General features: G+C 39.1%; 2 protein-coding genes across 2 annotated transcripts; both read right to left on the bottom strand.

Annotated features, from left to right (window-relative positions):
• Positions 1–1,772: 1,772 nt before the first annotated feature.
• Positions 1,773–2,357, bottom strand: LOC124192849. The gene has a single exon (XM_046586343.1). The coding sequence runs from the start codon at positions 2,355–2,357 to the stop codon at positions 1,773–1,775; it is 585 nt and encodes a 194-aa protein (XP_046442299.1).
• Positions 2,358–2,735: 378 nt separating this feature from the next.
• On the bottom strand, positions 2,736–6,405 carry LOC124192848 (microtubule-actin cross-linking factor 1-like). The gene is made up of 9 exons (XM_046586342.1): positions 6,043–6,405; positions 5,694–5,989; positions 5,192–5,622; positions 4,961–5,123; positions 3,874–4,169; positions 3,726–3,803; positions 3,487–3,555; positions 3,269–3,362; positions 2,736–2,912 (listed from the first exon to the last, which is right to left on the bottom strand). Exons 1-9 carry the CDS (start codon positions 6,335–6,337, stop codon positions 2,736–2,738), a joined length of 1,899 nt encoding a protein of 632 aa, XP_046442298.1. The 5' UTR covers positions 6,338–6,405.
• Between the last annotated feature and the right edge of the window lie 20,908 nt (positions 6,406–27,313).

Below are 27,313 nucleotides of genomic sequence, written 5' to 3'. Positions count from 1 at the left end.
TCCTCTCTTTCAGCTGCCACTTGCGTCGGGCGACGAGGGATGGCAGGTAAAACTTGACCCACAAATCCCAGAATAAGTCCGCCATCTTCTGGACGTATAAGTAGCTTTGATGAGGTAGCGCGCCCGTCGGGTCTTACATGGGTAATGTGACGCCATTCCGCTTGCCTAGTAAATCGTTGGGGGTGAGAAGACTGCAGTCTTTCGGATCTGAACTACACTTCACCAAAGGGCGGTCGTTTAAAATGGCTGCTACTTAACTTAAAAATGTGCGCATCATTTCTTCAGTGGGGTGGCGTAACTTTTCTCCTTCTGTCTTTAACATACCATAGAGGGAGAGTTTGGTCACTCTCATTAAACTTTTGTGAGCTCCGCCAAAATGCGGGGCGCTTGATGGCTGGAATTTCCATTTGATAACGGATTGTTGAAGCGCTTCCGCGAGGATGGAATATTGATTAAACTGATTGACTGGAGAGACCAACTCTTTCTCCGCTCCAACGAAATTGGTCCCGTTATCGGAATGGATCCGGCTTTGAATAAAAGGAGAGGAATCTTCTTAGCAGTAGAAGAAGTTCTTCTGTTGACAATGATTTTCTTCTGTTGACAATGATTTTTCCAAATCTATATACACCGCACACTTCGTCAGTCAGTTAATAACGCGCCATATCGCTTGACGGTCCGTCCTCTTTCACATGTCACTTCCAGCGGACCGAAATAATCAACGGCTTTATGATGGGATGCTGGGGTGAATACGGCAAATCTTTCGATCGGTAGATTGGCCATCATCTGTATCGCTGGCCACGCGCGCTCGCGGATTCAGGATGGACACATCTTCGCCACTTTCTTTACAGCTTCCTTCCCTGTTCCCTCTGATCGGCCAATAGTAATCTCGAACGTGGCTGAGTTAGAAATCGGTACCGCAGTGGTTGTGTTTGTTGTGGAAGGCTCTAATAAGCTGGGTTATCAATTGATGCTTGGCTGGTAAAATGACAGGTTGAAGGTTTTCGTTTGGCAACTGAATCCGTCTGACACGGCTGCCGACTCTCAACAGGCCTTCTTCTCCAACACATGGTGATAATTCCAGCAATGTGGACGTTCTTTTCACCTCTCCCTTTTCTTTCAATACCTCCAATTTCTTTTGAAAATGACTCAGCCTGGCAGCGTTTCAGTAACTCCAGCAACTCCCCCTTTAACTCCGTGTAGCTCCGTACGTCGTCGGGATCAAAGTTGACGCTCGCCCAGTTTACTGGCTCTTGATGTTGCGTTAGATGGACTCGAGAATCGTGGCTGGACCAGATCTCTTCTTTCGGCATCATCCAAGGCAGGTCGATAGGCCACTCCGTCTCTGGATGCTGCAGGAAAGCCGGGCCTTCCGTCTTACTTGTAGGAAGGATTTCTTCTACATCTAGCGATGACCTAGTTACTGCATTGTTCGGATTTAGTTACCCGGGGAGAAACCGCCACTCCTTAGATTCGGTCAGTAGCTGAATATCCCCGATACGATGACTGACGAAAGGTTCCGAACACACGAGCTATCTGTCCAGAAGTACTTCTTATCTATCGGGCGGTTTAGGGCATCGTACACGTATCTTGCTAGTCGGGAGCCAAGCAGAGCGGCTTGTAGCTCTAACTTGGCTACGGAGATAGTCTTCTTTTGTGCAAGCTTGGTTTTTGCCATGACGAGGTTCACACGAATTGTTCCGTTTTGGTAGATCTTAGATAAGTAGATTAGTCAATCTGGTCGTCCAAATTCAAACCTTTCAAACTTAACTTCCCTAACGGAATCTTGGCTTTAATAGTAAGCGGATAGAAAATCCGGGAGGATTGTAGATGGATGCTAATCGGCCAGCCAATCCGCGTCTCTTTTTACTTCTTTCTGGTAACTGGCGGATGGAAAACGACAATAAATCTGCTGCTCTGCGCCACACAATGCCGAGAACGGTTGCTTCCTCTTCGCTCCCCAGTTGAACTTCTGGTTTGGTCATGCACCGCCTTTCAGGTGCTATTTCTTCTATAAGATGATTCGAATTGGATACCCAACCGCGGAGTTTGAAGTCGCCTTTTTCAAATACCCGTGACTTGTCCTTTGCTATCAGTACAGCTTCTTTCACGCTTCTGCGGCTTTCTAGCCAATCGTCCACGTACGTATCGTCGACGACGGCTTTTGTTACTTCCTCCTTCTCCTCTCCGAAGTCCAAGGCAGTCCGGCGGAGCGTAAAGATGGTGACGAACAGAGAGCATTTATTATCAAACGCAAGACGGTCCATTTGATAGACGTCGATTACTTCCGAGTCTTGATCCTGAAACAGGAATTGGTGTAGACGAGCGTCTTCTTCTCTCAGGCGAATTCTTGAAAACATGGCCTTGATGTCATCGGCGAAAACTCACCACTCGTACCTTTATTACTCCTGCTGTCGTTTTGTAAACTCCAAAGTGTGGCAGGAAATACTGGGGCTCGTTTGCAAATTCCTTGGGTTCGGTTATCTTCTTCGCATAGCCTTCTGTTACATACTTCTTGATGGCAGCACGATACTCCTTCTTGAACTCCGCGTCCTGTTAAATCTCCTCTTCCGACCGGTGAGGCGTTGCTCTGCCATGATTCGGTTGTCGGGTAGCGATGGCTCCCCTTCTTTCCAGGGCAGTGGAATCTCGTAGCCAAATTCCAACCTACAAATGCCTTCTTTGACGATTGTAAAAGCCCTTTTTTCTTCGGCGGTCAGGCGTTTCTTTTGTCCGGGTTATTCCGTTCCAAACGACTCCGTTATGCAGAACCGGCGAAATTCAATGTCTAAATTGAAGTCGGGTTGTCCAAACAAACGATTTATTCTGGCTGGCTTCTTCTCTTCATCTCCGATCGGTTCTCGAAAAAAATCATTCATGTGACTGTTGACAGCCTTACTCGATGACCCTCCAACCTGAAATTTTCAAAACAAAACAGGATAGTTAATCATAAAATCAAGCGTAAAAGAAAACTCCTATTTAAGTGGTCTCTTTTCAGGAACGATCTTACGTTATCGAAATAACAGAGAACACCGTTTGGAGATGCCACCTTCGAAGAACTTTTGAAGTCGCAGACTTTGTAGTTGAAAGCCCTATCGAAACCCAGTTCATAAATGGTTCTTGTAAAAATATATTGGAGAGCCATAAAATACTGTCATTATTACCAAGAGGCCAGCTAATGCTGCCTCGTGTAAGGATCTACGCCGAGATAAAGGGCTTCACAAAGAACATATGTAAAACCATCCAAAATTAGTACAAGCAGATAACATACATAAAAGTAATTTAATTGGTAACCTCCTGCTTTAAGTTCTGGTAGCTCTTCAACTTCCAAAGTAAAATTATCGTGTTGAGGCGAACCGTTAAACCTTTTGGAGAAAACAAATTTATTGGCACTGACGGTGTTGTTAACAATTACGTAGCAATACAAGACGTACCCACAAGAAGCTCGACACTTATAGTTTCTTATACATATAGTTAGACAACAATTACGTAGTTATAACTGACCTGGGTCGGACTAGACGGGGTATTAGCGAATTTTCTAGGTCAGGTGTTACACGGCTGTGGAATTACAAATCAAATCCCAAAACATTGCGTTAGTGCATTAAACAGTTATGAATTAGACTCTTTTAATAATCGACTAGATTTTATCTACTCTTCGAGTAAGTTAACGTACAGTAATATTAGACATTCTGAATTTTTAGTTCTGATAAGCTAGTGATTGTATTAACCTGGGACGGCGCGCAGGAGTATCGTGTTCCGGTGATGATTCCCGGGTCGGACTCTGGCTGAATTCTCGATCAGGCACTCTGTGTAATGAAATTCATAAAAGAGGAATAGGAAGAATGATTAGATTAGTTAGACAGCAATAGAACTTACGAAGATGTCGACTTGTTGCGAGATGGTTTACGCTCGATTTCGCCTGGCTGATTATTTCGAGGTGGTTGCTTGGTTTTACACACGCGATCCACTTCGGGCTGTCGTTTAGCCATGTCCTCCATAAATTCTTGGTGATCCTTGATCAAACCTTCGATGATAGGTAGATCATCAGGTAAGGTTTCGGCTTCCAGAGTAATCAGAGTCTTCTCAGCAGTGGACAGCCAAGCCAGAAGCTCTTCTAGAATGGAGGCCATCTCACGCAAATTGCGGAGGTGTTCGTTAAGACGGTGTTCACGCTACAAATAAAAAAAATTATTTACATATTGCAATTAAAGGCCTAGCTATTTGGGCTGCAAATGTAAATATATGCCGTATGTACTAGAAATCCGCCTTCTAAATTTTTTCTAGAATCAATATTCTGAATATGAAAAAAATATTGTGAATTTCGTAATCATAAACACATAGTCTGAAGTTATAATAATGTGTGCCACAATAGGAAGAGCGAGAAACAGCAGTAAGTAAATGAAGTAAGGTCTTCAATAGTTTTCGGATAGGTCACCCAACTAATCAAGAAAAATCAGTAAGTCAATCAGAAAAGTCAGGTGATGAAAAAAGCAAACAAAGAGAAACGTGAAGGCGCGAGAAGAGATTGAACACAGAAAATCTTTTTAAAACGTTGCTGAGTAATAATTAATGGTCCAACACCAAAGTATTTCAGATATTCACCCAACATTAGAATCTAGCCGCACAAAACCGTTATTTACTTATTTAGTCAACAATGTAAACTATTCTTTCAATTGAACATTTTTTAAAGTTTTCAGTCGTGGTCGTGGACGTGATTAAAAATAATAATATGGGACCCAATACTGTCCCAATACTGTTTCCCCGCTCTCAAACTATCACTGATTTCCATGTTGGATGTGGCTCGGGCCGCGTGCGGATCTAATATCGCTACAACATTGCAACAACGGCTTTGCCTCATCTTTCCATTAATGTACGTACGGTCGATCGCCAACATCGGTACAATATTGGGGCAACATTGCTTCCCTAACCGAGCACTCCATATTAGGCAAAAGAATAATATTACCTGGTTAGCCCATGCCATGACTTCTTCCCATCGAGATTGAATGATGGTAATCCAATGACGGATAACAGAAACAGCATCGGGATAGGCCTTGCCAAGGATGTCTTGAGCCAATGCCAAGGTATCGTCTTTGTCAGCCTCTTTCTTGATCACCTCTTCCAAAAATCTAATAACAAACATTCAACGATAAAAGAATTTTCAATGAAATTAATAATGTAATAATTGGGTATGTACTTATGATGGTCTGCCAACTGTTGCAATGTTTCTGGTTCTTCATCGGGTAGAGCGCCGGCGAATCGTAGTTTCATTTCAGCATCTGAGAGCCATTTTAGAAGCATGTTGACTGCTTTGTGCAAAGTTTCCGCTTGGGCTAAAGCATCATCCAGGCGAGCAGATCTGGTGTTTGAAGCTTTGGAAACATTTTCCCAGGTGACATCCAATTCGGATACTTGCTTTTGAATGTTTGATCTGTCCTCTTCACTGGCATTTGACATAACATCCACGGCCATTTTTCGGACCTGTTTGGTCTGAGCTAATCGGCTTTGAAGCTCTTCTTCAAAGTTCTTGTGCTGTTCACGCAGCGCCATCACCGTATCTAAATCTCCATGGACGGGACCTTCCATCATTTGAGCCGGATCCGTTTTGCACAGCCAGTCGACCAACGCCTACAAATGTCATTCAAATAATAATAAATTAACAAACTGAATTGGAACTTTTCCAAGCGAAATAAACAAACCTGAATGGCGTCCTTGAATTGCCCAGAGAAAAGCAATCCTTCTTCGAGCTTCCTCTGGCGATCAACTGACTTGTTGCAAACAGATTGCCACTTGGCCTTCAGGTCAGACATCATCTGCTTCAAGGTGGGCTCATCTGTCTTCGGAGCACGATCCTTGACAAGTTTACCGAGTCGCACGACGCCGTCATAAGTAGGTTGTTTAGCACCAAGAGTTCGTTGAAACTCCTTGTGTTTGGCCAACAGCTGCTTGATTTTCTCGGGGTCTTTACCCAGTTGCAGAACAGCATCGTCAAATCCTAAAGAAGTATAAATATTAGGATGAATTCGAGTCTAATTTGATTTGGATTACCTTTTTCAGCTTCGTCCAGCCATGAATACAGTTCGTGCCACGAATCGTGGTACTCCTTGGCCTCCTTGTACGCATGATCGAGTGCCCTAGTTCGTTCGGCGGCTCTTGACAGAACACGCTCCCAGCGGTGTTGAACGCTGATGAGCAGATTCTTAATCAGGATAACATCCTGCTTTTGGCTGAAGTATTTTAGGTGGGTTCCCTTCTTGTCCAAGCTGAGCATCACCTCGCGTTGAGCCGCAATGTCTTTTTGGAAGGTTTTGTGCTCTTCAATTTGGGAGAGGACGGTCTCCATAACACGTGAGGCAGGTTTGAGGCCACCCAAAGTTTTCTCAGCGTTAGTCAGCCAGTCAATGAAAGCTTGAAGGGTGTAATGCCCCGCGGAGCCTATTAGCCCCGCCCCTTCAGCGATGGCCACCACCCACCGTCCACGTCACAGCCGTGACGTTGTCACCCGCCTCTTCATACGTCACACCCCGTGACGTCACCCACCAGCCCGCTGGCTCAGCTACACCGGCTCTCTGGCTCAGCTACACACGCTCTCTGGCCCAGCTACACCAGCCCCCTGGTCAAGCCACACCAGCTCGCTGATCCAGCCACACCGGCTAGCTGGTCCAGCTCCACCAGCCCGCTGGTCCAGCTCCACCAGGAACACGACCCATCGGGATCACGCTTGCCCTCATTAACCCCCACTATATATGCTGTACTCTCTTCTCTCTAGCTCTCTCTCTTGTACCCGACAGTACGAACTACACGTCAAATACAGTTGTCTACTCTCTATCCACGACTCGTGTAATCACTGCTCGTCTGAGCACCACAATTGGCGACCTTGCCTTTTTCGGCACCTGGAATCTCAACAAGGTAAGATCCGATCAAAAATGTACCTCGTTTAGCATTATTTTATTTAAACACACATAGTAGGCCTAACGTACTATTGTTAACATGAAATTCTTAAAGGCTAGAGTAGGCACTGCCAAATTTTTCCGATTCAACTTCAAATTTAAATTAATTAATTATTGGCTTTAAATCAAATTCTATAAACGCACTTTTCAAATTTCCACGTTTTTTCTTATATAATTGTAATAAAAACAGATGGTACCGATAAGATTGAGATCCATATTGTTTCATAAGCAGACAAAATTTGTTTTCCACACATACGTAAATCTTGAATACCAGTAAAATTACATGAACCTAATTGAAGTACCAAAATTTGCAAAAATCAACATATTTTTTTTAATTGACGAGTAGGGGAATCCAGATGTAGCTATCCACTTCGATATACTAGCCCCATTTTTTTTTCACTCCTCTCTTTCTTTTCGTTCGTTATACAGCGTTTTTTTTATTCAGCATTCATATTATGGACGATGTAAGTAAGATTGTGTTTTTGTTTTTTTTCCCCTCCCGTTTGTATAACAAACCAGTGACTCAAGCTGCGATTATTTATGTCTTGAAGGATAAAATATTTCGTCAAAATTTGAAACACTGTACCATGTTACGAATAGATAATAATATTAAATAACGACGTAACGATAGTTCCAGCAAGTAAAATTAAATTTGAATTTATTCACCCTTAGCGATATATAATAAATTTTTTTAATCATGTATTAGGTTTATGTATATATTTTGTTATTGTTTCTGATTTATTCAAAATTTGGTTAGAAAACCGTTAAAAATCGTACATCAGTTCCACACCATGTTGGAAGTTAACAACCACATTTGTTTGTCTCCTTCTCCCTTTCTACGTCTCGAATTATAGCGCAATTATTAGAAACCTTGCAATTATTCGAAAGCAACATTAATAGTAAACAATGACTTGACTTGATAAATTTGTCCGTAATGGGAAACCCGAAGGGCGTCAGTTAAATTTTCAAGGAAGCACTGATTTGCTGGTAGGATAAAATAATATTCCGTCAAAAGTTGAAAAACCGATAATATTAAAGTAAACTAAATTTTCTGAGACAGTGGATAGTGTACAAGAATAACTATGTTATATTACGATTTTGTTTTTAGATATTTCCTTGTAGATTACAGCCATAGGCCTAGTAGTAGACCAGGAGTTCTCTTCACACTCTTATAAATTATTTTTTTTTTGATTGACACAAAATACTAGCTGCAATATCTGTTATTCGTTTTTTTTGCAGTAAATTAATCTTAGTTAAGATAAAAAGCATAGCAGGCGAGAAATTTTCATTTTCTCATGGGGCGTAAATTAAATCGGCGTGCGGTTTGTTGGGCTTCCGAGTCTCCCGTGCCCGGACTGCAGCTGGGTACGGAAAGCGGGATGCCACATTAAAGCCACATCATGATAATTAGACACCTAAGAAAGGGAATTCAGTAACAGGGGTCCATAGCAAATTTATAATTTTGAACCGGAAAACGCGCGACCAAGCCAATAGGACAAATGCGAAATAAAAACTAGAGAACGGAGAGATGCAACCAAACAGAGATACTATAAGTTGGAAAAGGATAAATTGAATAAATAAGGGGAATACAGATTAATAAAAGAAAGAGTAACGAACATTATGAGCATCAGCACTGAACAAGAATTGCTGCCAATTCGGGAGAACGATAAATTGATAGAATAACGCGGGAAAATCAATAAATTATACTAAAGAAGGAACATATTAAGAGCCGGCTCGAGGAAGATAATACGTGTAAAGAAAAGATGACTAATAAGCATAAAGTACGAATATATAGATATACCCGAAATAGAAAAGAATACGCACAAACATTATATATAGAACACGAGAAAATCGAACGACTACGCATGAAACCAATACGAAGAAAGTAAATCGTTAACGCATAAAATAAGAAAGAGAACACCAAGAAAATATTTTAGTGAGTTTTCATTCACAAATCGTCTTTAGGCCTGGTGTAGCTTATCGAATGCTGATAGGTTAAGCAGATAACCGGAGACAAGAAAAGTAGTCACAACGTCTGGCCAGACACATAGCAAACACCGACTACTGTAAAATTTGCACTAGGGCAAGATAAAGAAAATAAAGAAAGAATTTTTGAAAAGCAGATATTTAGGCGAAACAAAAAGAACGCATGACAGGATATTTAGCGGAGATGAGGGACACAAGAAAAATAAGCGGAAAAGCTAAGAAGCATAAAAAGATAGCGACATCGATAAAGGATAAAGTTGAAGAACTAGAAAACGAATTTGTAAAAACAAACGAAAAAGTTAAAGAATTAAAACGGAAATACGAATCAATAAGAGCAACAGCAACGGAGATAAAAAGATGTTAAAAACTGAAGGACCAATATTGAAGAAATAGGACACGAAAAAAATGTAACCGGCACGACCGAGGAAAAGAATTTGAACTACAAGTACGAGAATACGATTTAAAAATGAACGACAGAAGACCATAACTGAAAGCGAACAAATTTAAGAATAGCTCAAACCGACATGGTTGAAGTCCAGCGAAATTACTACGAAGTTTTAGAATAAACCGTTTATAGTGAAGGAAACAGTGAATGTATATTGTATACGAAAATACGAGTTGCGGAAGAACAAGAAAAAAAAAAGCATCAAAGTCTGACAACGAACCCCCCCGAAATGTTTGAAAAAAAAAAAAACAGAAAAAAACAGTTAACGTCTGACGCGTTACTTTCAATTCTCTTTCAACTTTTGATCTATTAAAATGACAAACAAACGAAAACCAAGACTTTCAAAAACCAGAAATCTTGATGAGGCAGTTGCATCAACTTCATCGGTATCCATGCCTGCAACCCCTCCTGCAATGGCCCAAAGGGGTAAGGGTTCAAGGCCAAAAATACCTGCCAGTGTAGTTCCAGATCAATCTCTTCTAGACGAAGAAATGGATGGGGAGGAAGAAACATCAACTGTTGAAGAACCAAACGAAGAAGATGAAGAAGAAACTGGGACCCCCATAACGTGGCCCATGAATGACGACCGTGAGCTGTTCAAGCGTATTAAACTGAACATTCCTCCAAATGATACTTCTAAGTATAATACGCGCGAAAAGAACTTAAACTGGGATTCGATTTCGTTCAATGACTATACTGCAGCGGAGTGTAAAACTCGATGGCTAGTTGTTCAAAAAAAGTGTAGACGTTATCGGTTTCTTGCCAAAATTGTTAAAGAAGCTGAATTGAGGATTGTTGAACCTTGTATCAACTTCAACAAAGGCGGAAAGAAGCCTGTTCCCCCCAAGCTTCCAACAGCTTTTAAGTTGTTTAGTGACGTGAAGTTTCCAGTATTTGTGGGTGAAGGATTGTCAAAGACTAAAGCCAGAGAGATGTGTAGAAAAGTCTACAAAGAATTAACGGATGAACAAAAGCTTCATTGGATAAATCTAGCTCTGGAAAAAGAACCGGAGTTTAATTAGGAGATGACTCAGTTTAAAATACAAAACCCAAATAAAAGATTTCTTATAACTACTTAAAGGATTCCAAGGAATAAGAACTAAAAGAACGAAGAATTTCCCATATTACTGGGTAAGTCCTCAAAACGGGATCCACTGCCATTGCTTTGGTAATCCCAAAGCAATGTAGTACAAAGGAAATGGCTGTTTTCGCTGTGCAAAGCTGACTTCAACGGAACTACTTAAAAACTACTTAAACTTTACTCTTATAACTTATTTTATACGAAAAAATGGGTTTCCCAAAGCTCCCAAGTTTATCTTTTCCCAAGTTTATCTTTATTTATGCGTGTGTTTATCTTTTTGTTACGGTGTTTACTTTCCCGTCCAACAATTAGAGACCAACTGATCGTAGTACCAGAGAGGAGGATGGGGTAAACATTGCCAGATCATCACAGGGGCAGACGTTGCCAATTCATCACACAAATAACCAGTTTGGAATTAAGTAAGTTCATTGATGTTTTATATTCGAAACTGTCAAAATTCGTCCCATTCTCCCTCTTCTCCCCGTTCTCGCGCTAAAAAGGAACGGCGCTATGCTGCGTTGCCAGATAAAACGGCAAAAGAAAAAAGTATATAGGCATTAGGCTCTACATATAGGCACATGCCCTCTTGCGGTCGCGTACCAGACCGCTTGCGGTTACGTCACGCAAAGGGGCCTGTGCCTATATATCACACGCAAGGGGGCCTAACGGCCCAAAGAATGAATGTGAGTATTTAAATCTTGTGATCAATCCTCCGTATATGGCGTCTTTCAAATTTTTGCTTTATTTGGATTTTCTTTCTTTTCAAGTTGGACTTTGAAAGCGTGATTGAACGAAAGCGATAACCTTTAACCACGCATTTAAAAAAACTGTACAATAATAATTTTTTGTATCACTTTTTTCTTCTCTTCTACAACGAAATCTTTTTTGGGTAGGGTGTTCCATCATCATCGTAAAGTGAAAAAGAGCATGAGACGCCCTATGGTCTACTGTTGAGATGATGCGCCATGCACTATTGTCCGTTTCCCATTTCCTTGGTGTATTCTTCACGAGTATTTTTTTTACCCTATTTTGGTCAACTTTAAGGATGGATCTGGTTAAAGAAACTGGCCCATAGTTTTAACATTTTTTTATCGACTCAGATCGGTATATTTGGTTTCTTAAATTTCCATCTTTACAACGTTTTTCATCGTCTCTTAATAAATGAAGGAGGATGAAAACTTGCAGATTATACGAATTTGCTTCTTGATTACCGCTAGATGTCAGAGTAATGATATAAAAGATTTTTTTTTTCATTATCCAACACTTGTTGCTCTGCTTTTTTACGGTTGTGCTGATGGGATATATATCTACTTAGTGAATCAAGATCGTTATTGAAATATTTTTCCCTTTTCCCTTTTTTCTAGCTATTGCGACAGGAGAAACGACAGGAACACACTTACAAGACATTCAGTTGAATGTTTTTATATTCATTTCTCATCAGCTATCTATGCATTCAGCCTCATCCGTCAAGCCAAAGTGTGTGATTCTTCTTGCCGAGGTTAAGCTCAAACGTCGCCGACTCACGTACACAAAAACAAAACCAACCAAAAAGGGTATCTATTTCTGAACGAGCCGGAATTAAAATTCCAAAATCGAGAGGAAAGAAAGAATACAAAAAAAATAACCCTAAAAGAAGAAAGGAGTGCCACGAATCGTGGTACTCCTTGGCCTCCTTGTACGCATGATCGAGTGCCCTAGTTCGTTCGGCGGCTCTTGACAGAACACGCTCCCAGCGGTGTTGAACGCTGATGAGCAGATTCTTAATCAGGATAACATCCTGCTTTTGGCTGAAGTATTTTAGGTGGGTTCCCTTCTTGTCCAAGCTGAGCATCACCTCGCGTTGAGCCGCAATGTCTTTTTGGAAGGTTTTGTGCTCTTCAATTTGGGAGAGGACGGTCTCCATAACACGTGAGGCAGGTTTGAGGCCACCCAAAGTTTTCTCAGCGTTAGTCAGCCAGTCAATGAAAGCTTGAAGGGTGTAATGCCCCGCGGAGCCTATTAGCCCCGCCCCTTCAGCGATGGCCACCACCCACCGTCCACGTCACAGCCGTGACGTTGTCACCCGCCTCTTCATACGTCACACCCCGTGACGTCACCCACCAGCCCGCTGGCTCAGCTACACCGGCTCTCTGGCTCAGCTACACACGCTCTCTGGCCCAGCTACACCAGCCCCCTGGTCCAGCCACACCAGCTCGCTGATCCAGCCACACCGGCTAGCTGGTCCAGCTCCACCAGCCCGCTGGTCCAGCTCCACCAGGAACACGACCCATCGGGATCACGCTTGCCCTCATTAACCCCCACTATATATGCTGTACTCTCTTCTCTCTAGCTCTCTCTCTTGTACCCGACAGTACGAACTACACGTCAAATACAGTTGTCTACTCTCTATCCACGACTCGTGTAATCACTGCTCGTCTGAGCACCACAATTGGCGACCTTGCCTTTCTCGGCACCTGGAATCTCAACAAGGTAAGATCCGATCAAAAATGTACCTCGTTTAGCATTATTTTATTTAAACACACATAGTAGGCCTAACGTACTATTGTTAACATGAAATTCTTAAAGGCTAGAGTAGGCACTGCCAAATTTTTCCGATTCAACTTCAAATTTAAATTAATTAATTATTGGCTTTAAATCAAATTCTATAAACGCACTTTTCAAATTTCCACGTTTTTTCTTATATAATTGTAATAAAAACAGATGGTACCGATAAGATTGAGATCCATATTGTTTCATAAGCAGACAAAATTTGTTTTCCACACATACGTAAATCTTGAATACCAGTAAAATTACATGAACCTAATTGAAGTACCAAAATTTGCAAAAATCAACATATTTTTTTTAATTGACGAGTAGGGGAATCCAGATGTAGCTATCCACTTCGATATACTAGCTCCATTTTTTTTTCACTCCTCTCTTTCTTTTCGTTCGTTATACAGCGTTTTTTTTTATTCAGCATTCATATTATGGACGATGTAAGTAAGATTGTGTTTTTGTTTTTTTCCCCTCCCGTTTGTATAACAAACCAGTGACTCAAGCTGCGATTATTTATGTCTTGAAGGATAAAATATTTCGTCAAAATTTGAAACACTGTACCATGTTACGAATAGATAATAATATTAAATAACGACGTAACGATAGTTCCAGCAAGTAAAATTAAATTTGAATTTATTCACCCTTAGCGATATATAATAAATTTTTTTAATCATGTATTAGGTTTATGTATATATTTTGTTATTGTTTCTGATTTATTCAAAATTTGGTTAGAAAACCGTTAAAAATCGTACATCAGTTCCACACCATGTTGGAAGTTAACAACCACATTTGTTTGTCTCCTTCTCCCTTTCTACGTCTCGAATTATAGCGCAATTATTAGAAACCTTGCAATTATTCGAAAGCAACATTAATAGTAAACAATGACTTGACTTGATAAATTTGTCCGTAATGGGAAACCCGAAGGGCGTCAGTTAAATTTTCAAGGAAGCACTGATTTGCTGGTAGGATAAAATAATATTCCGTCAAAAGTTGAAAAACCGATAATATTAAAGTAAACTAAATTTTCTGAGACAGTGGATAGTGTACAAGAATAACTATGTTATATTACGATTTTGTTTTTAGATATTTCCTTGTAGATTACAGCCATAGGCCTAGTAGTAGACCAGGAGTTCTCTTCACACTCTTATAAATTATTTTTTTTTGATTGACACAAAATACTAGCTGCAATATCTGTTATTCGTTTTTTTTTGCAGTAAATTAATCTTAGTTAAGATAAAAAGCATAGCAGGCGAGAAATTTTCATTTTCTCATGGGGCGTAAATTAAATCGGCGTGCGGTTTGTTGGGCTTCCGAGTCTCCCGTGCCCGGACTGCAGCTGGGTACGGAAAGCGGGATGCCACATTAAAGCCACATCATGATAATTAGACACCTAAGAAAGGGAATTCAGTAACAGGGGTCCATAGCAAATTTATAATTTTGAACCGGAAAACGCGCGACCAAGCCAATAGGACAAATGCGAAATAAAAACTAGAGAACGGAGAGATGCAACCAAACAGAGATACTATAAGTTGGAAAAGGATAAATTGAATAAATAAGGGGAATAAAGATTAATAAAAGAAAGAGTAACGAACATTATGAGCATCAGCACTGAACAAGAATTGCTGCCAATTCGGGAGAACGATAAATTGATAGAATAACGCGGGAACATCAATAAATTATACTAAAGAAGGAACATATTAAGAGCCGGCTCGAGGAAGATAATACGTGTAAAGAAAAGATGACTAATAAGCATAAAGTACGAATATATAGATATACCCGAAATAGAAAAGAATACGCACAAACATTATATATAGAACACGAGAAAATCGAACGACTACGCATGAAACCAATACGAAGAAAGTAAATCGTTAACGCATAAAATAAGAAAGAGAACACCAAGAAAATAATTTAGTGAGTTTTCATTCACAAATCGTCTTTAGGCCTGGTGTAGCTTATCGAATGCTGATAGGTTAAGCAGATAACCGGAGACAAGAAAAGTAGTCACAACGTCTGGCCAGACACATAGCAAACACCGACTACTGTAAAATTTGCACTAGGGCAAGATAAAGAAAATAAAGAAAGAATTTTTGAAAAGCAGATATTTAGGCGAAACAAAAAGAACGCATGACAGGATATTTAGCGGAGATGAGGGACACAAGAAAAATAAGCGGAAAAGCTAAGAAGCATAAAAAGATAGCGACATCGATAAAGGATAAAGTTGAAGAACTAGAAAACGAATTTGTAAAAACAAACGAAAAAGTTAAAGAATTAAAACGGAAATACGAATCAATAAGAGCAACAGCAACGGAGATAAAAAGATGTTAAAAACTGAAGGACCAATATTGTAGAAATAGGACACGAAAAAAATGTAACCGGCACGACCGAGGAAAAGAATTTGAACTACAAGTACGAGAATACGATTTAAAAATGAACGACAGAAGACCATAACTGAAAGCGAACAAATTTAAGAATAGCTCAAACCGACATGGTTGAAGTCCAGCGAAATTACTACGAAGTTTTAGAATAAACCGTTTATAGTGAAGGAAACAGTGAATGTATATTGTATACGAAAATACGAGTTGCGGAAGAACAAGAAAAAAAAAGCATCAAAGTCTGACAACGAACCCCCCCCCCCCCCGAAATGTTTGAAAAAAAAAAACAGAAAAAAACAGTTAACGTCTGACGCGTTAGTTTCAATTCTCTTTCAACTTTTGATCTATTAAAATGACAAACAAACGAAAACCAAGACTTTCAAAAACCAGAAATCTTGATGAGGCAGTTGCATCAACTTCATCGGTATCCATGCCTGCAACCCCTTCTGCAATGGCCCAAAGGGGTAAGGGTTCAAGGCCAAAAATACCTGCCAGTGTAGTTCCAGATCAATCTCTTCTAGACGAAGAAATGGATGGGGAGGAAGAAACATCAACTGTTGAAGAACCAAACGAAGAAGATGAAGAAGAAACTGGGACCCCCATAACGTGGCCCATGAATGACGACCGTGAGCTGTTCAAGCGTATTAAACTGAACATTCCTCCAAATGATACTTCTAAGTATAATACGCGCGAAAAGAACTTAAACTGGGATTCGATTTCGTTCAATGACTATACTGCAGCGGAGTGTAAAACTCGATGGCTAGTTGTTCAAAAAAAGTGTAGACGTTATCGGTTTCTTGCCAAAATTGTTAAAGAAGCTGAATTGAGGATTGTTGAACCTTGTATCAACTTCAACAAAGGCGGAAAGAAGCCTGTTCCCCCCAAGCTTCCAACAGCTTTTAAGTTGTTTAGTGACGTGAAGTTTCCAGTATTTGTGGGTGAAGGATTGTCAAAGACTAAAGCCAGAGAGATGTGTAGAAAAGTCTACAAAGAATTAACGGATGAACAAAAGCTTCATTGGATAAATCTAGCTCTGGAAAAAGAACCGGAGTTTAATTAGGAGATGACTCAGTTTAAAATACAAAACCCAAATAAAAGATTTCTTATAACTACTTAAAGGATTCCAAGGAATAAGAACTAAAAGAACGAAGAATTTCCCATATTACTGGGTAAGTCCTCAAAACGGGATCCACTGCCATTGCTTTGGTAATCCCAAAGCAATGTAGTACAAAGGAAATGGCTGTTTTCGCTGTGCAAAGCTGACTTCAACGGAACTACTTAAAAACTACTTAAACTTTACTCTTATAACTTATTTTATACGAAAAAATGGGTTTCCCAAAGCTCCCAAGTTTATCTTTTCCCAAGTTTATCTTTATTTATGCGTGTGTTTATCTTTTTGTTACGGTGTTTACTTTCCCGTCCAACAATTAGAGACCAACTGATCGTAGTACCAGAGAGGAGGATGGGGTAAACATTGCCAGATCATCACAGGGGCAGACGTTGCCAATTCATCACACAAATAACCAGTTTGGAATTAAGTAAGTTCATTGATGTTTTATATTCGAAACTGTCAAAATTCGTCCCATTCTCCCTCTTCTCCCCGTTCTCGTGCTAAAAAGGAACGGCGCTATGCTGCGTTGCCAGATAAAACGGCAAAAGAAAAAAGTATATAGGCATTAGGCTCTACATATAGGCACATGCCCTCTTGCGGTCGCGTACCAGACCGCTTGCGGTTACGTCACGCAAAGGGGCCTGTGCCTATATATCACACGCAAGGGGGCCTAACGGCCCAAAGAATGAATGTGAGTATTCAAATCTTGTGATCAATCCTCCGTATATGGCGTCTTTCAAATTTTTGCTTTATTTGGATTTTCTTTCTTTTCAAGTTGGACTTTGAAAGCGTGATTGAACGAAAGCGATAACCTTTAACCACGCATTTAAAAAAACTGTACAATAATAATTTTTTGTATCACTTTTTTCTTCTCTTCTACAACGAAATCTTTTTTGGGTAGGGTGTTCCATCATCATCGTAAAGTGAAAAAAGAGCATGAGACGCCCTATGGTCTACTGTTGAGATGATGCGCCATGCACTATTGTCCGTTTCCCATTTCCTTGGTGTATTCTTCACGAGTATTTTTTTTACCCTATTTTGGTCAACTTTAAGGATGGATCTGGTTAAAGAAACTGGCCCATAGTTTTAACATTTTTTTATCGACTCAGATCGGTATATTTGGTTTCTTAAATTTCCATCTTTACAACGTTTTTCATCGTCTCTTAATAAATGAAGGAGGATGAAAACTTGCAGATTATACGAATTTGCTTCTTGATTACCGCTAGATGTCAGAGTAATGATATAAAAGATTTTTTTTTCATTATCCAACACTTGTTGCTCTGCTTTTTTACGGTTGTGCTGATGGGATATATATCTACTTAGTGAATCAAGATCGTTATTGAAATATTTTTCCCTTTTCCCTTTTTTCTAGCTATTGCGACAGGAGAAACGACAGGAACACACTTACAAGACATTCAGTTGAATGTTTTTATATTCATTTCTCATCAGCTATCTATGCATTCAGCCTCATCCGTCAAGCCAAAGTGTGTGATTCTTCTTGCCGAGGTTAAGCTCAAACGTCGCCGACTCACGTACACAAAAACAAAACCAACCAAAAAGGGTATCTATTTCTGAACGAGCCGGAATTAAAATTCCAAAATCGAGAGGAAAGAAAGAATACAAAAAAAATAACCCCAAAAGAAGAAAACAATTCTTCGAGCAAGTTGAGAAGAGTATGTGTATGTCGACGAAGAGGGGTCCTTTCATTTGGATGCTGATATGTTTCTACAACAACGGGAGAAATAGAAAAGGGTCAGTAGCCGAATAGACTGAATTGGCTATAGACTTAATTATAATAACCCCCGTTCACGTACAGGTTGAGAGCATGCAATATTTTTGCTTTGCAATTCTTGTAAAAATATATTGGAGAGCCAAAAAATACTGTCATTATTACCAAGAGGCCAGCTAATGCTGTCTCGTGTAAGGATCTACGCTGAGATAAAGGGCTTCACAAAGAACATATGTAAAACCATCCAAAATTAGTACAAGCAGATAACATACATAAAAGTAATTTAATTGGTAACCTCCTGCTTTTAGTTCTGGTAGCTCTTCAACTTCCAAAGTAAAATTATCGTGTTGAGGCAAACCGTTAAACCTTTTGGAGAAAACAAATTTATTGGCACTGACGGTGTTGTTAACAATTGACGTGTGAAAACCTTCATCAACACGAATTCATTTGTTTAAGATTGGTTATGTAATATACCTTATTATTCTAAACCTGTTGAATGGCAGATTGACGGCACGAACTGCCGACAACTCCCATACATGACCTGGTAAACCGACCCAGATGGAATATCAAAACAAACTACACCACCTAGTGTCAGAAAATAAAATCTACTGTGTCGCCCTCTATGACCTTTACCAGCAACCACAAATATTTGAATTTAAATTATGCAAAACTTTTACGTTCCTTTTGCTTTTGGAGATATTTTCATACAGAATACGTGACCCCCAAAGTGAGGTTTTTCAATCAGACGAACTTGATTGTTGTGCTTAACCTCTACCATAGGCTAATACCATCCGCCAATACACAGTAAAAAGGCGTATTTTTGAGCTACACGTAAAGAAACTTTCAGCTGCGACTGTATATATACATATATATACCCTCAGGGACATGCATAATTTGCACATTTTGGAGTGACGCTTAGAATACGTATATTTAAAAAAAAAATAAATAAAAGATTTGAAATCAGAGCCAACTCTCGTTTCTCGACGTTTCTCGAGTCAGGTTAAATTTTTAATGACGAAACATCAAATATTTAACGTCGAGTTTCTTTGGCGTTATTTTGGGGAAAATAAATTCACCAACGGGTCTTAATTCAAAAATAATGCTCAAAACGATGTTTCTCTAATTAATCACGTTTCGCCGATCCATACGACACATGATATTATTCTTAGGACACGATTCCGGAGATGGAAGATGGTAATAGACTATAAGTTACTTTAATTGAATTAAAGTGGCTGCACCTGATCAGCGCTGCCTGGTGGAAAATTTGGAGAATTAACCTATGACATGCCAAAGAATTGAACCAAGAATATGCGACCAGCCCTGCAATTAGCTTGCCTTTGGCACTAAGCTCCTCCTCCTGTCCGGAAACTGACTTCAGTCGAGATAGCCTTTTCCAACCATAAGTTCCCTCACTATAGTAATACACCATGACGTCTACGTGCCTGCCTGCCAAATTTTCTAACAAAACTTTATGTTGCAATGTTGCATGAAGGGAGGGGGCCCTCATTTTTTGCAACCCTTTCTCAACCCCCAATTTTCAACCCCCACCTTTTCTTTGTTCTAGAAACGGCAGAACACTTCCAGCTCTCGCATCGATAGATCGCTGTCTTTCACTCTTCCTCGCCTTAATTTCCCGATTTACGAATAGGGAAATAAAAATAAAAAGGAAGTACAGGACAAGGACAATGAATTTTACCCATAAACCCCAATTATACCCACGTCACCAAGTGGATTTTTGTGGTGTTTTTGACGGTCGCCTTTTTAAGAGCCTCATCGCCAAGTGGATCCATCTTCTTTTTACTCACATATTCTTCAGGATGAAAATCTTTCATGTGTCTTGGAATATTACGTTACATGTAATATAACACCAATCATTGGATGATGCACATTGTAATCTGTTAAAATTAAAAAAAAATATGTGTTGAAATGGTGATAAAGGATATGGAATCCTTTACGTTTTATGGGCTGCTAGTCGGTGCTCCTTCATTTCCCTTTTCCCTTCGAGACCTTTCGGAAATGTCACGTTGCATCTATTTCCCTCCAAATTCTTAATGTTACAACATACCGAAATTTGAATTAATGCGAAAGTGGATAATAATTAAAACCTTTAAGAAAAAAAGGTTATATTTATTTACTAGATTATCAAGACCTTTGGCCCCTACCAACGTTTTTACGAAAGCTTCGGCGACTTACAATTTCTTTATTTATTATTGATAATGTATCAAAATATAAGAGAATTTATTATTGATAATGTATCAAAATATGAGAGTTCATAACTGTAATACAAGCAAAATAGCATCCATCCTCCTATTCCGAATCGTGCCTCTTTTTGTAGGTCTCGAGTTTAGCGGCCAACGTATCCTGTTTCTTCTCCGCCTTGTTCATGTCGCCCAGAAGCTTCGCCTTCTCTTTCAAGTCGCGTATAGCGGACGCTCGAAGTCCTGAGATTTTACTCTTTAAATCAAATACTTCTCCACGTAGCTTTTCGTTTTCTTTCTTGAGGCCATCAATCTCCATATTTTTCTTATTCAACTCGTCCTGCAGACGTTCTTTTTCCATCTTGTGAACCTTTGCTTTTTACCTTGCCAGTTTCAACTTCTTATCTTTGGGCACTTTCTCTGATTCAGTTGGGAAATTCTCTTTATTTTGGACCTCCATATTGCCAGGGTCTTCATAAACCAAATGATCCTTTGCAAAAGCTACAAATTGTTTCGGCTTCCCACCACCAAATGCCAAGTCTTTCGCCTTTTCCTGTGTACCATTCAACTTCTTAACAGTGTTATAGTTTTGATTGAACTGTTCTTTGCCAGAGCCAGAGTCCGAAGCACTCATAGTGAAAGATGCAGAGTGAAAGTTTACGAGTTGAAGGCTAGTTTCAGGTAAACGTTGATAAGTAACGTGATAAGTTAGTAAGTTTCGATGAATACACAAAATACCGAAAGGGAAAAATCAGAGTGTAGTGAGAGAACCTTTCTCTTAGCGTGGTCAAAAAAAAAAGGTAGTCGATCATTTTCCCATCCACAGTTTTTGGTATAAATAAAATATTTATCATATCCAATTCTTTTCAATAAAAGAAATTTCATCTCGCAGTCTTTTTAAATACATTCTGCTGACGGATTGCGACTGGGGGTTGCGGCATGATTTATTTCTTCTACCTGTCTTACTTTCACGATACAGTATGGTCGAAGCAGTCATTGACAATCATCGGGTAATTTTACTAGGTAGCTGGGAATGATTTTTGTGTCTTTGGTCGGTATATAACCGTTTTAATAAATCAAAATTAAAGCTTCCCAGTGCCAAAACTATGACTGGAGCCACACAAATAGATTGGAAAAAAGGTAAAGCAATTAAGCTTTTTGGTTTCTTTGTTTTTGAAATTTTGCAAAAAAATGTGAATGTTTGAAATTCAGGTACGCTGTGACTTTGTTGACTTTGTTGCCAACGAGAATCAAGAATTCGAATCTAGCTCTGGCTGACGATTCTCCCTTCGGATTCGTAACCGAGGACAGAAAAGAAGCTATGAGGATCCATCGAATAGAAAAGCATAACAAGAGGTAAGAAACAAATTCTGGAAACTGTATTCGCAAATTACGCTGTTTTGTTGAGGCCGAGCATCCTGCAAACTAACGAAAAAGATATGAAGGAAGAATTGAGAACGGCGAAAGCAAGAAATACTGAGCTACAAGGCAAGGTGGAAGAGTTGAAAAAGACGACAGGTGAGTTAAGAACAAAAATTCCGAAATCCAAAAGAAAAAGGACGAACTGAATGAGGAGATGTGAGAGCTGAAAAGGAAAGTGGTCGAGTTCAAAGAGAGAGAGAGCACGAAAAAGAAGAAGGTTCCCGTCAATTGTTGGTAAGATTTCAATGTCAAAACTATGATTGTTCCTCTATTAGTATTACCTGTTGTCTCTAGGAAAAAATGTAATCAACTCGAACTGCAATGTAAGATCGTCTTTAGGGTTCTCTCCGAGGAAGGCATCGACATTTGAAAAATTACGTCAACGAGAACTCTTAAGTTTCTCAAGAAAACAGACTTGCAAACTTCTTGCAGTCTATTGGAGTCTAAAGCAGTGATAAAACCATCATTTGCCACTCCCGTGTCTTCGAGGAATGTTCCACAGGAGTTTGACCGGGTCTCCTCCAAAGAAGATTCCCAAGAGGCAATTTTTCATTTTAAAACATAATAACTATAACTATTCGACAGAAAATTTTATTCTTTACCATGCGGTTATAAAATTGAAGTTTTAAAGTAAAATTTCCCATAGTTTAACTAAAAATCTAATTTAGTATTTCAATAGGGCTCATTAAACAATGCTTTTCGCAAAGGGCTTTGGATAGATTTTAATGCAGATAGTTTTATTCAATTTATATCAATTAGCATCCTCCTTTCCCTTCATAAATGACATGAATAAATATCATATCTATATTTGAACCATGATTACATTACAGTAATTGACATTTTTGTACATTTTATTCATTGAAAGCGAAACTTTTTCCACTGTCAATTAACGATATATCCATGAAAGGTATTGGATTATGACCTAAGGTATGATTATTTTTCATTTAGGGATCATTGCATCTAGTGTCGTATCATTGCATCTGTGTAAAGCTCGTCCTATCATAATTGTTAACAATTACAAGAACTATACCTTTTGAAATAAAGTGAAATGACCGTAGTTTTTTTCTGTTGGGACGATAAGGCAAACCCATTCATTCGTGTTCGTTTTGCTTAAAGTTTAGTGATTCATGTTTTAGTGATCAATACATTACCACTGACCATTCACTTATACAGTTCGATATTATTGAGTATTAGTGTAAGTAACGTGGTAACAAAATCCGCATGGAAAGTATGGATTTGAAATTATTCACAGAAAGGATACTAATACTGATTTTTCAGAGATAAAAAAATAATTTTTATAATTATATTTCGATTTGAACGAAATTCCCCTCTCGGTGATTTTGAGTAGCAACGCAGGCTGCAATCTATTAGTCATTGGCTTGTTAGATGTTGAATGGTATTGAAGTACCTCATTCTTTTATGCTTTTATTTTTTTTAAATTGAAACCTCGACTTGACCGAGGTTCGAATCTCGGTCCTCTCGGATACCAAACTATTCTTCTTTCCATTAGCCCAACCATCGACTTGTTAATTGAGCTGCATGGTATTCAGAAGGGTGCTTGAGGGGGGGGGGACTGCGCGCACCCCTTGCAGAGGAATCAATTAAGGGGGTTTAACTGGGCCGTGCGATACGGGCTCTTGTTTTCCCATTAGCTCCTAATTAACGGTGGTGTAATGGGCAGCAAACCGTTCTTCAAATTGAATGGACCCAGTTTCGAGAATCGGTTAAGTTTTTAAGAAAATTAAACAACATTGGAAACAGTTCTTTTAGTATCTGACACTAAATCCTAATTATTTTGATGGAAAAACTTTATGAAACAAAACAATTGTCTTTTAGATCAAATTGGTGAAATCCGAGTGGAGGAAACTAAGGTTTTTTTTGGTTAACTAAAAAATATTTCCGAAAAGTTTGGTTCATCAAACCCAACGTCTTGGGTTTACTCAGCTCAATACCCAAATAAAAAAATGTTCTTAAACATTCGGATGAAGATTCTCTATTACATGAGACAAGTCCAAAACGTATCAAGATGTAAAAAAACCTCCTCACAGAATTTTAAAAAATCAAGCTTTTTAGAGCACTATCCCTCTCTTACCCAAGTCCAAAACATTCAATTATCAACATGTATTTTAAATTTTATGTGTAATTTGAGTGTTTTAGTGATAACATTTTTATCTCTCTTCATTTCCCTTTATTATTGATTTCTTCAATTGACATGAAATGGGTAGGAATACCCAATAGGATATATGTATGTTTGGGTTTCCCTTTTTACTGTACGAATAAGATTTTTGGGGCATTCACTCTTGAGATGTTAAAATACTTTTAAAACAAAATCTCCCAAAATATTTAAACAGATAAAGTTTTTCAACATCTACAATTACTATACCTACAACATTAATACAATTAGTAAAGTCGAAATTTTTGTAATGCACCTCCCCTGAATCCAATAATTAGTTCCTCCTGCACCCAATGCCTGCAATGCCAAAATATTCAATTGTCAATTTTGACCTAGCGACCACTTTAGCAATATGGGGAAATTTCCGGTCCAATTCAACCGAGTCCCGGCTTCATGGTCGCTACTCCGTCGTAGGGACTTAGGAAACCGGTAATTGTAAGTGGACCTTCGGCAGATGAGAGGGTCAGTCCCGACTATGTGACATAAAGGTCAGAACCATTGTGAAACATTTTCAATATGAGCGCCACTTTTGTACACAAAGCAATCACCTAATTTCAAACCACAACGAAAGAAAGTAGAAACAGTCACAAAGAAGAAAAGAGCCTTATCGTCGTTTCAATCGATTTCAGTTAACACTTTCTGAACTAAGAAACAAGTCTTCCTTACTTTACAGAGTATTGCAAATCTAAATACATTTCCAGGTGAGACGAAAAAAAAATGTTCTTTCAAAATGGTTTTCATTGTTTGAATCTTTTCATTTGAAAATTCATTCGCCTTTAATATGTTGTTTTTTCAACTTTTGTTTTCTATTTGAATAACATTCAAACTCAAAATCTGTCAATTTGCTTAACTGCTGGCTCAAATATTCCATTGCCTCTTCGCAAGACAAGTCTTTGGAGTGGTGAATTCAAGTTTGAACATGAAACAGTTTGTGTGTTTACCTCAGACTTAAGTAGCATATAATCGTTATGAGCCTAATGAGAGAAGCAATAAATCTGGCATCCAGCATGGAAATTAAACATTACCAAGTGTTAACAGGACTGACTCATTCACTGCGTACCTACAGAAAATGAGCCTTTTAATTGATTTTTTTTAAAATTAAACTTTACATTACTAGTATACTATTCTTGGAAATTTTGGATGTGAAGGGTTGACGATTTCCAGTTTTGAAATCAGCAAAAGTGTTTCATTCATTTGGACCACCTGTAAAATTAATAAATGAAAATTATGCTTAACGTTCTAAATTTTTCATCCCTATTTCTTTCCTTTTTCTTTAATCGACAATAATACTTGACTGCAGATTGGAGAGCCAATCTTAAGTTTGGAATACATTTTTAAACTCCAAAAACATTCTGTTTCCTTTTAAATGCTCAAATCTATCAATATCAATAACTTTTATTGACGATTTAAAAAAAGAATGTTAACAATGAAATACAATGAATCATAAATACCTCAATGACATTTCACACAGCAAAATTCTCAAGCAGAAGCCACAACAACAATGGAGCCATTCCATGGATTTTCATTTTTTTGTCACGGTACCTCGCCAATTAAAAAAAAATACTGTATTTTGTCAGTCTTGATTATATTTGAAATTGGAAAAATTTCAGATTTTTTAGATCAGTGGTTGGGCGTGAATTCTCGTTCCAATTTCCCTGTTTTTTGCGGAAGCGTAGTGCGGAATTTTTTCTAAAACGCTAATAAAACAATAATTTATTATTGTGAAATTAGAGAACTGCAAACTAATTAACAACAGCTTTGACCTTTTTATCACATAATGATAACTACGTCCTTAATGCGTCATGTTGATACGATTTTGAGCTTGGCCGGCGCCAACACCAGTGCTTTCTTTCCCCGAAGAAAATCGGCAACGACTATCCTGAAGCTACACCTTTCCAATAAGGACATCCAAATTCTATCTGGGAACTCATTTCTTAACTCCCATCAACATCGCTTTGGTTTTAAAAACTCGCCTGCTTGTGGGTGCGATTCTCCCCTCGAACCCATAGAGCATTTTTTTACTGCCCCCCGTTTCTCACTTCCATGCTCTCTTTTCCGCGCTGCCCATATAATCTGGTAACCTACTCTCTTATCGATCCCAGCAAATTGCGCTGTATGGGAAGCGATGTGCCTTTTTATCCACCAAACAAGACGTCTTCGCTGGGGCTCCTCCTAAAGTTGCCCCTCACACTGCACGAATTGGGATCTTCTCTCCTCTTGTACTTGTAGGCATATTTTTGTTACAACTATATTCCCTGGTTGGGACCCTCGGTTGTCTTTCTGGGCACTAAGACCTTCTTAGGCCATCTCAGAATGAAACGAGCAGCTCTCAGTGCAGCTTGGGATCATGTTTCTCTCCTTTTGCACACTCGTGGGCAGCAGAGCATGAGAATCTGTATCTTCATTATTACAAATTTTATATATTCTGATTTCCCCTCCTCAGTTAGTCAAAGTTTTCTAAATAACATGTTGCTAAACATGTCTCGAGTATGTTGATGATAAGATCCGTCGGCCAGCTCACGTTAGATTCAAGATCAAGGGTGGTTTTGTCAGCAACAACGTCGAGACATGCACAAGATGAGGAACGGCAAAAGAGGAGATTCGAGACACGATAATATGCTTAAGGCATTCCGGGGATGTGCCAGACGCAGTGAGATTGAGGTGTGACAAACCAAAACGAAATAAAAATTAGCATTGATTGGCCGCCTAGAACATAATGGAAGACACGCCATAAAAGAACCATCACTGCAGGAGCAACACGAAAAAGATGGCAAAGAAAAGACCAAATGAAGCAAACACTTTCAAAACACAGAAAGGACCGAGAGCAGTTTTCGACGCAGCCTCTGTGAACGCAGACAATGCAAGTAATAATATAATAACGTATGAAAGTTGATTTTAACATTTGTACTTGAAAAGTGGTAAATGAAAACTTGATTACGCAAGTTACCAAATGTTATTAGGATGAGAGAAAGAGAAGGTGGTAGACTTCAGCTTCAAAATAAGTAGGGTGACATGTATTTTTCGTGTCCTCGATATCTTTGTATGATGACCTACTGTTAAATAAGTGTGGTTCTTTTATAAATAGCGTAAAAATCTATTGCCTGCTACACTGACAGAATCAGAAGTCCACCCTAATTATCTGGTAATCAGCTTTTGTGCCCGTCACTTTCTCGCCAATGGAAATCGATGGACCAGGACTATTTCCAATTGGAGTATCTCCGATTAACACTTTGCCGGATGTTATCAGAGTTGAAGCTCGGGTGACAGGTTCATCGGGTTTCATTTATTCAAACTTTTTTCGAGTGTCCTTTTCTATA

Source organism: Daphnia pulex, chromosome 4 (assembly GCF_021134715.1).
Source record: "Daphnia pulex isolate KAP4 chromosome 4, ASM2113471v1".
Classification (NCBI taxonomy): domain Eukaryota; kingdom Metazoa; phylum Arthropoda; class Branchiopoda; order Diplostraca; family Daphniidae; genus Daphnia; species Daphnia pulex.
Note: the sequence above shows the minus strand (reverse complement) of the source record. Positions and strands in the feature narration are given on the sequence as shown.

Excerpts from the sequence above, each read along its gene's own strand:
- LOC124192849 (XM_046586343.1), bottom strand. The coding sequence starts at position 2,357 with ATGTTTTCAAGAATTCGCCTGAGAGAAGAAGACGCTCGTCTACACCAA.
- LOC124192848 (XM_046586342.1), bottom strand. The coding sequence starts at position 6,337 with ATGGAGACCGTCCTCTCCCAAATTGAAGAGCACAAAACCTTCCAAAAA. Across the intron at positions 3,804-3,873 it reads CGCAACAAGTCGACATCTTC|AGTGCCTGATCGAGAATTCA; the intron begins GTAAGTTCTATT and ends TTCATTACACAG. Across the intron at positions 2,913-3,268 it reads ACCAATTAAATTACTTTTAT|GTTGGAGGGTCATCGAGTAA; the intron begins GTATGTTATCTG and ends TGAAAATTTCAG.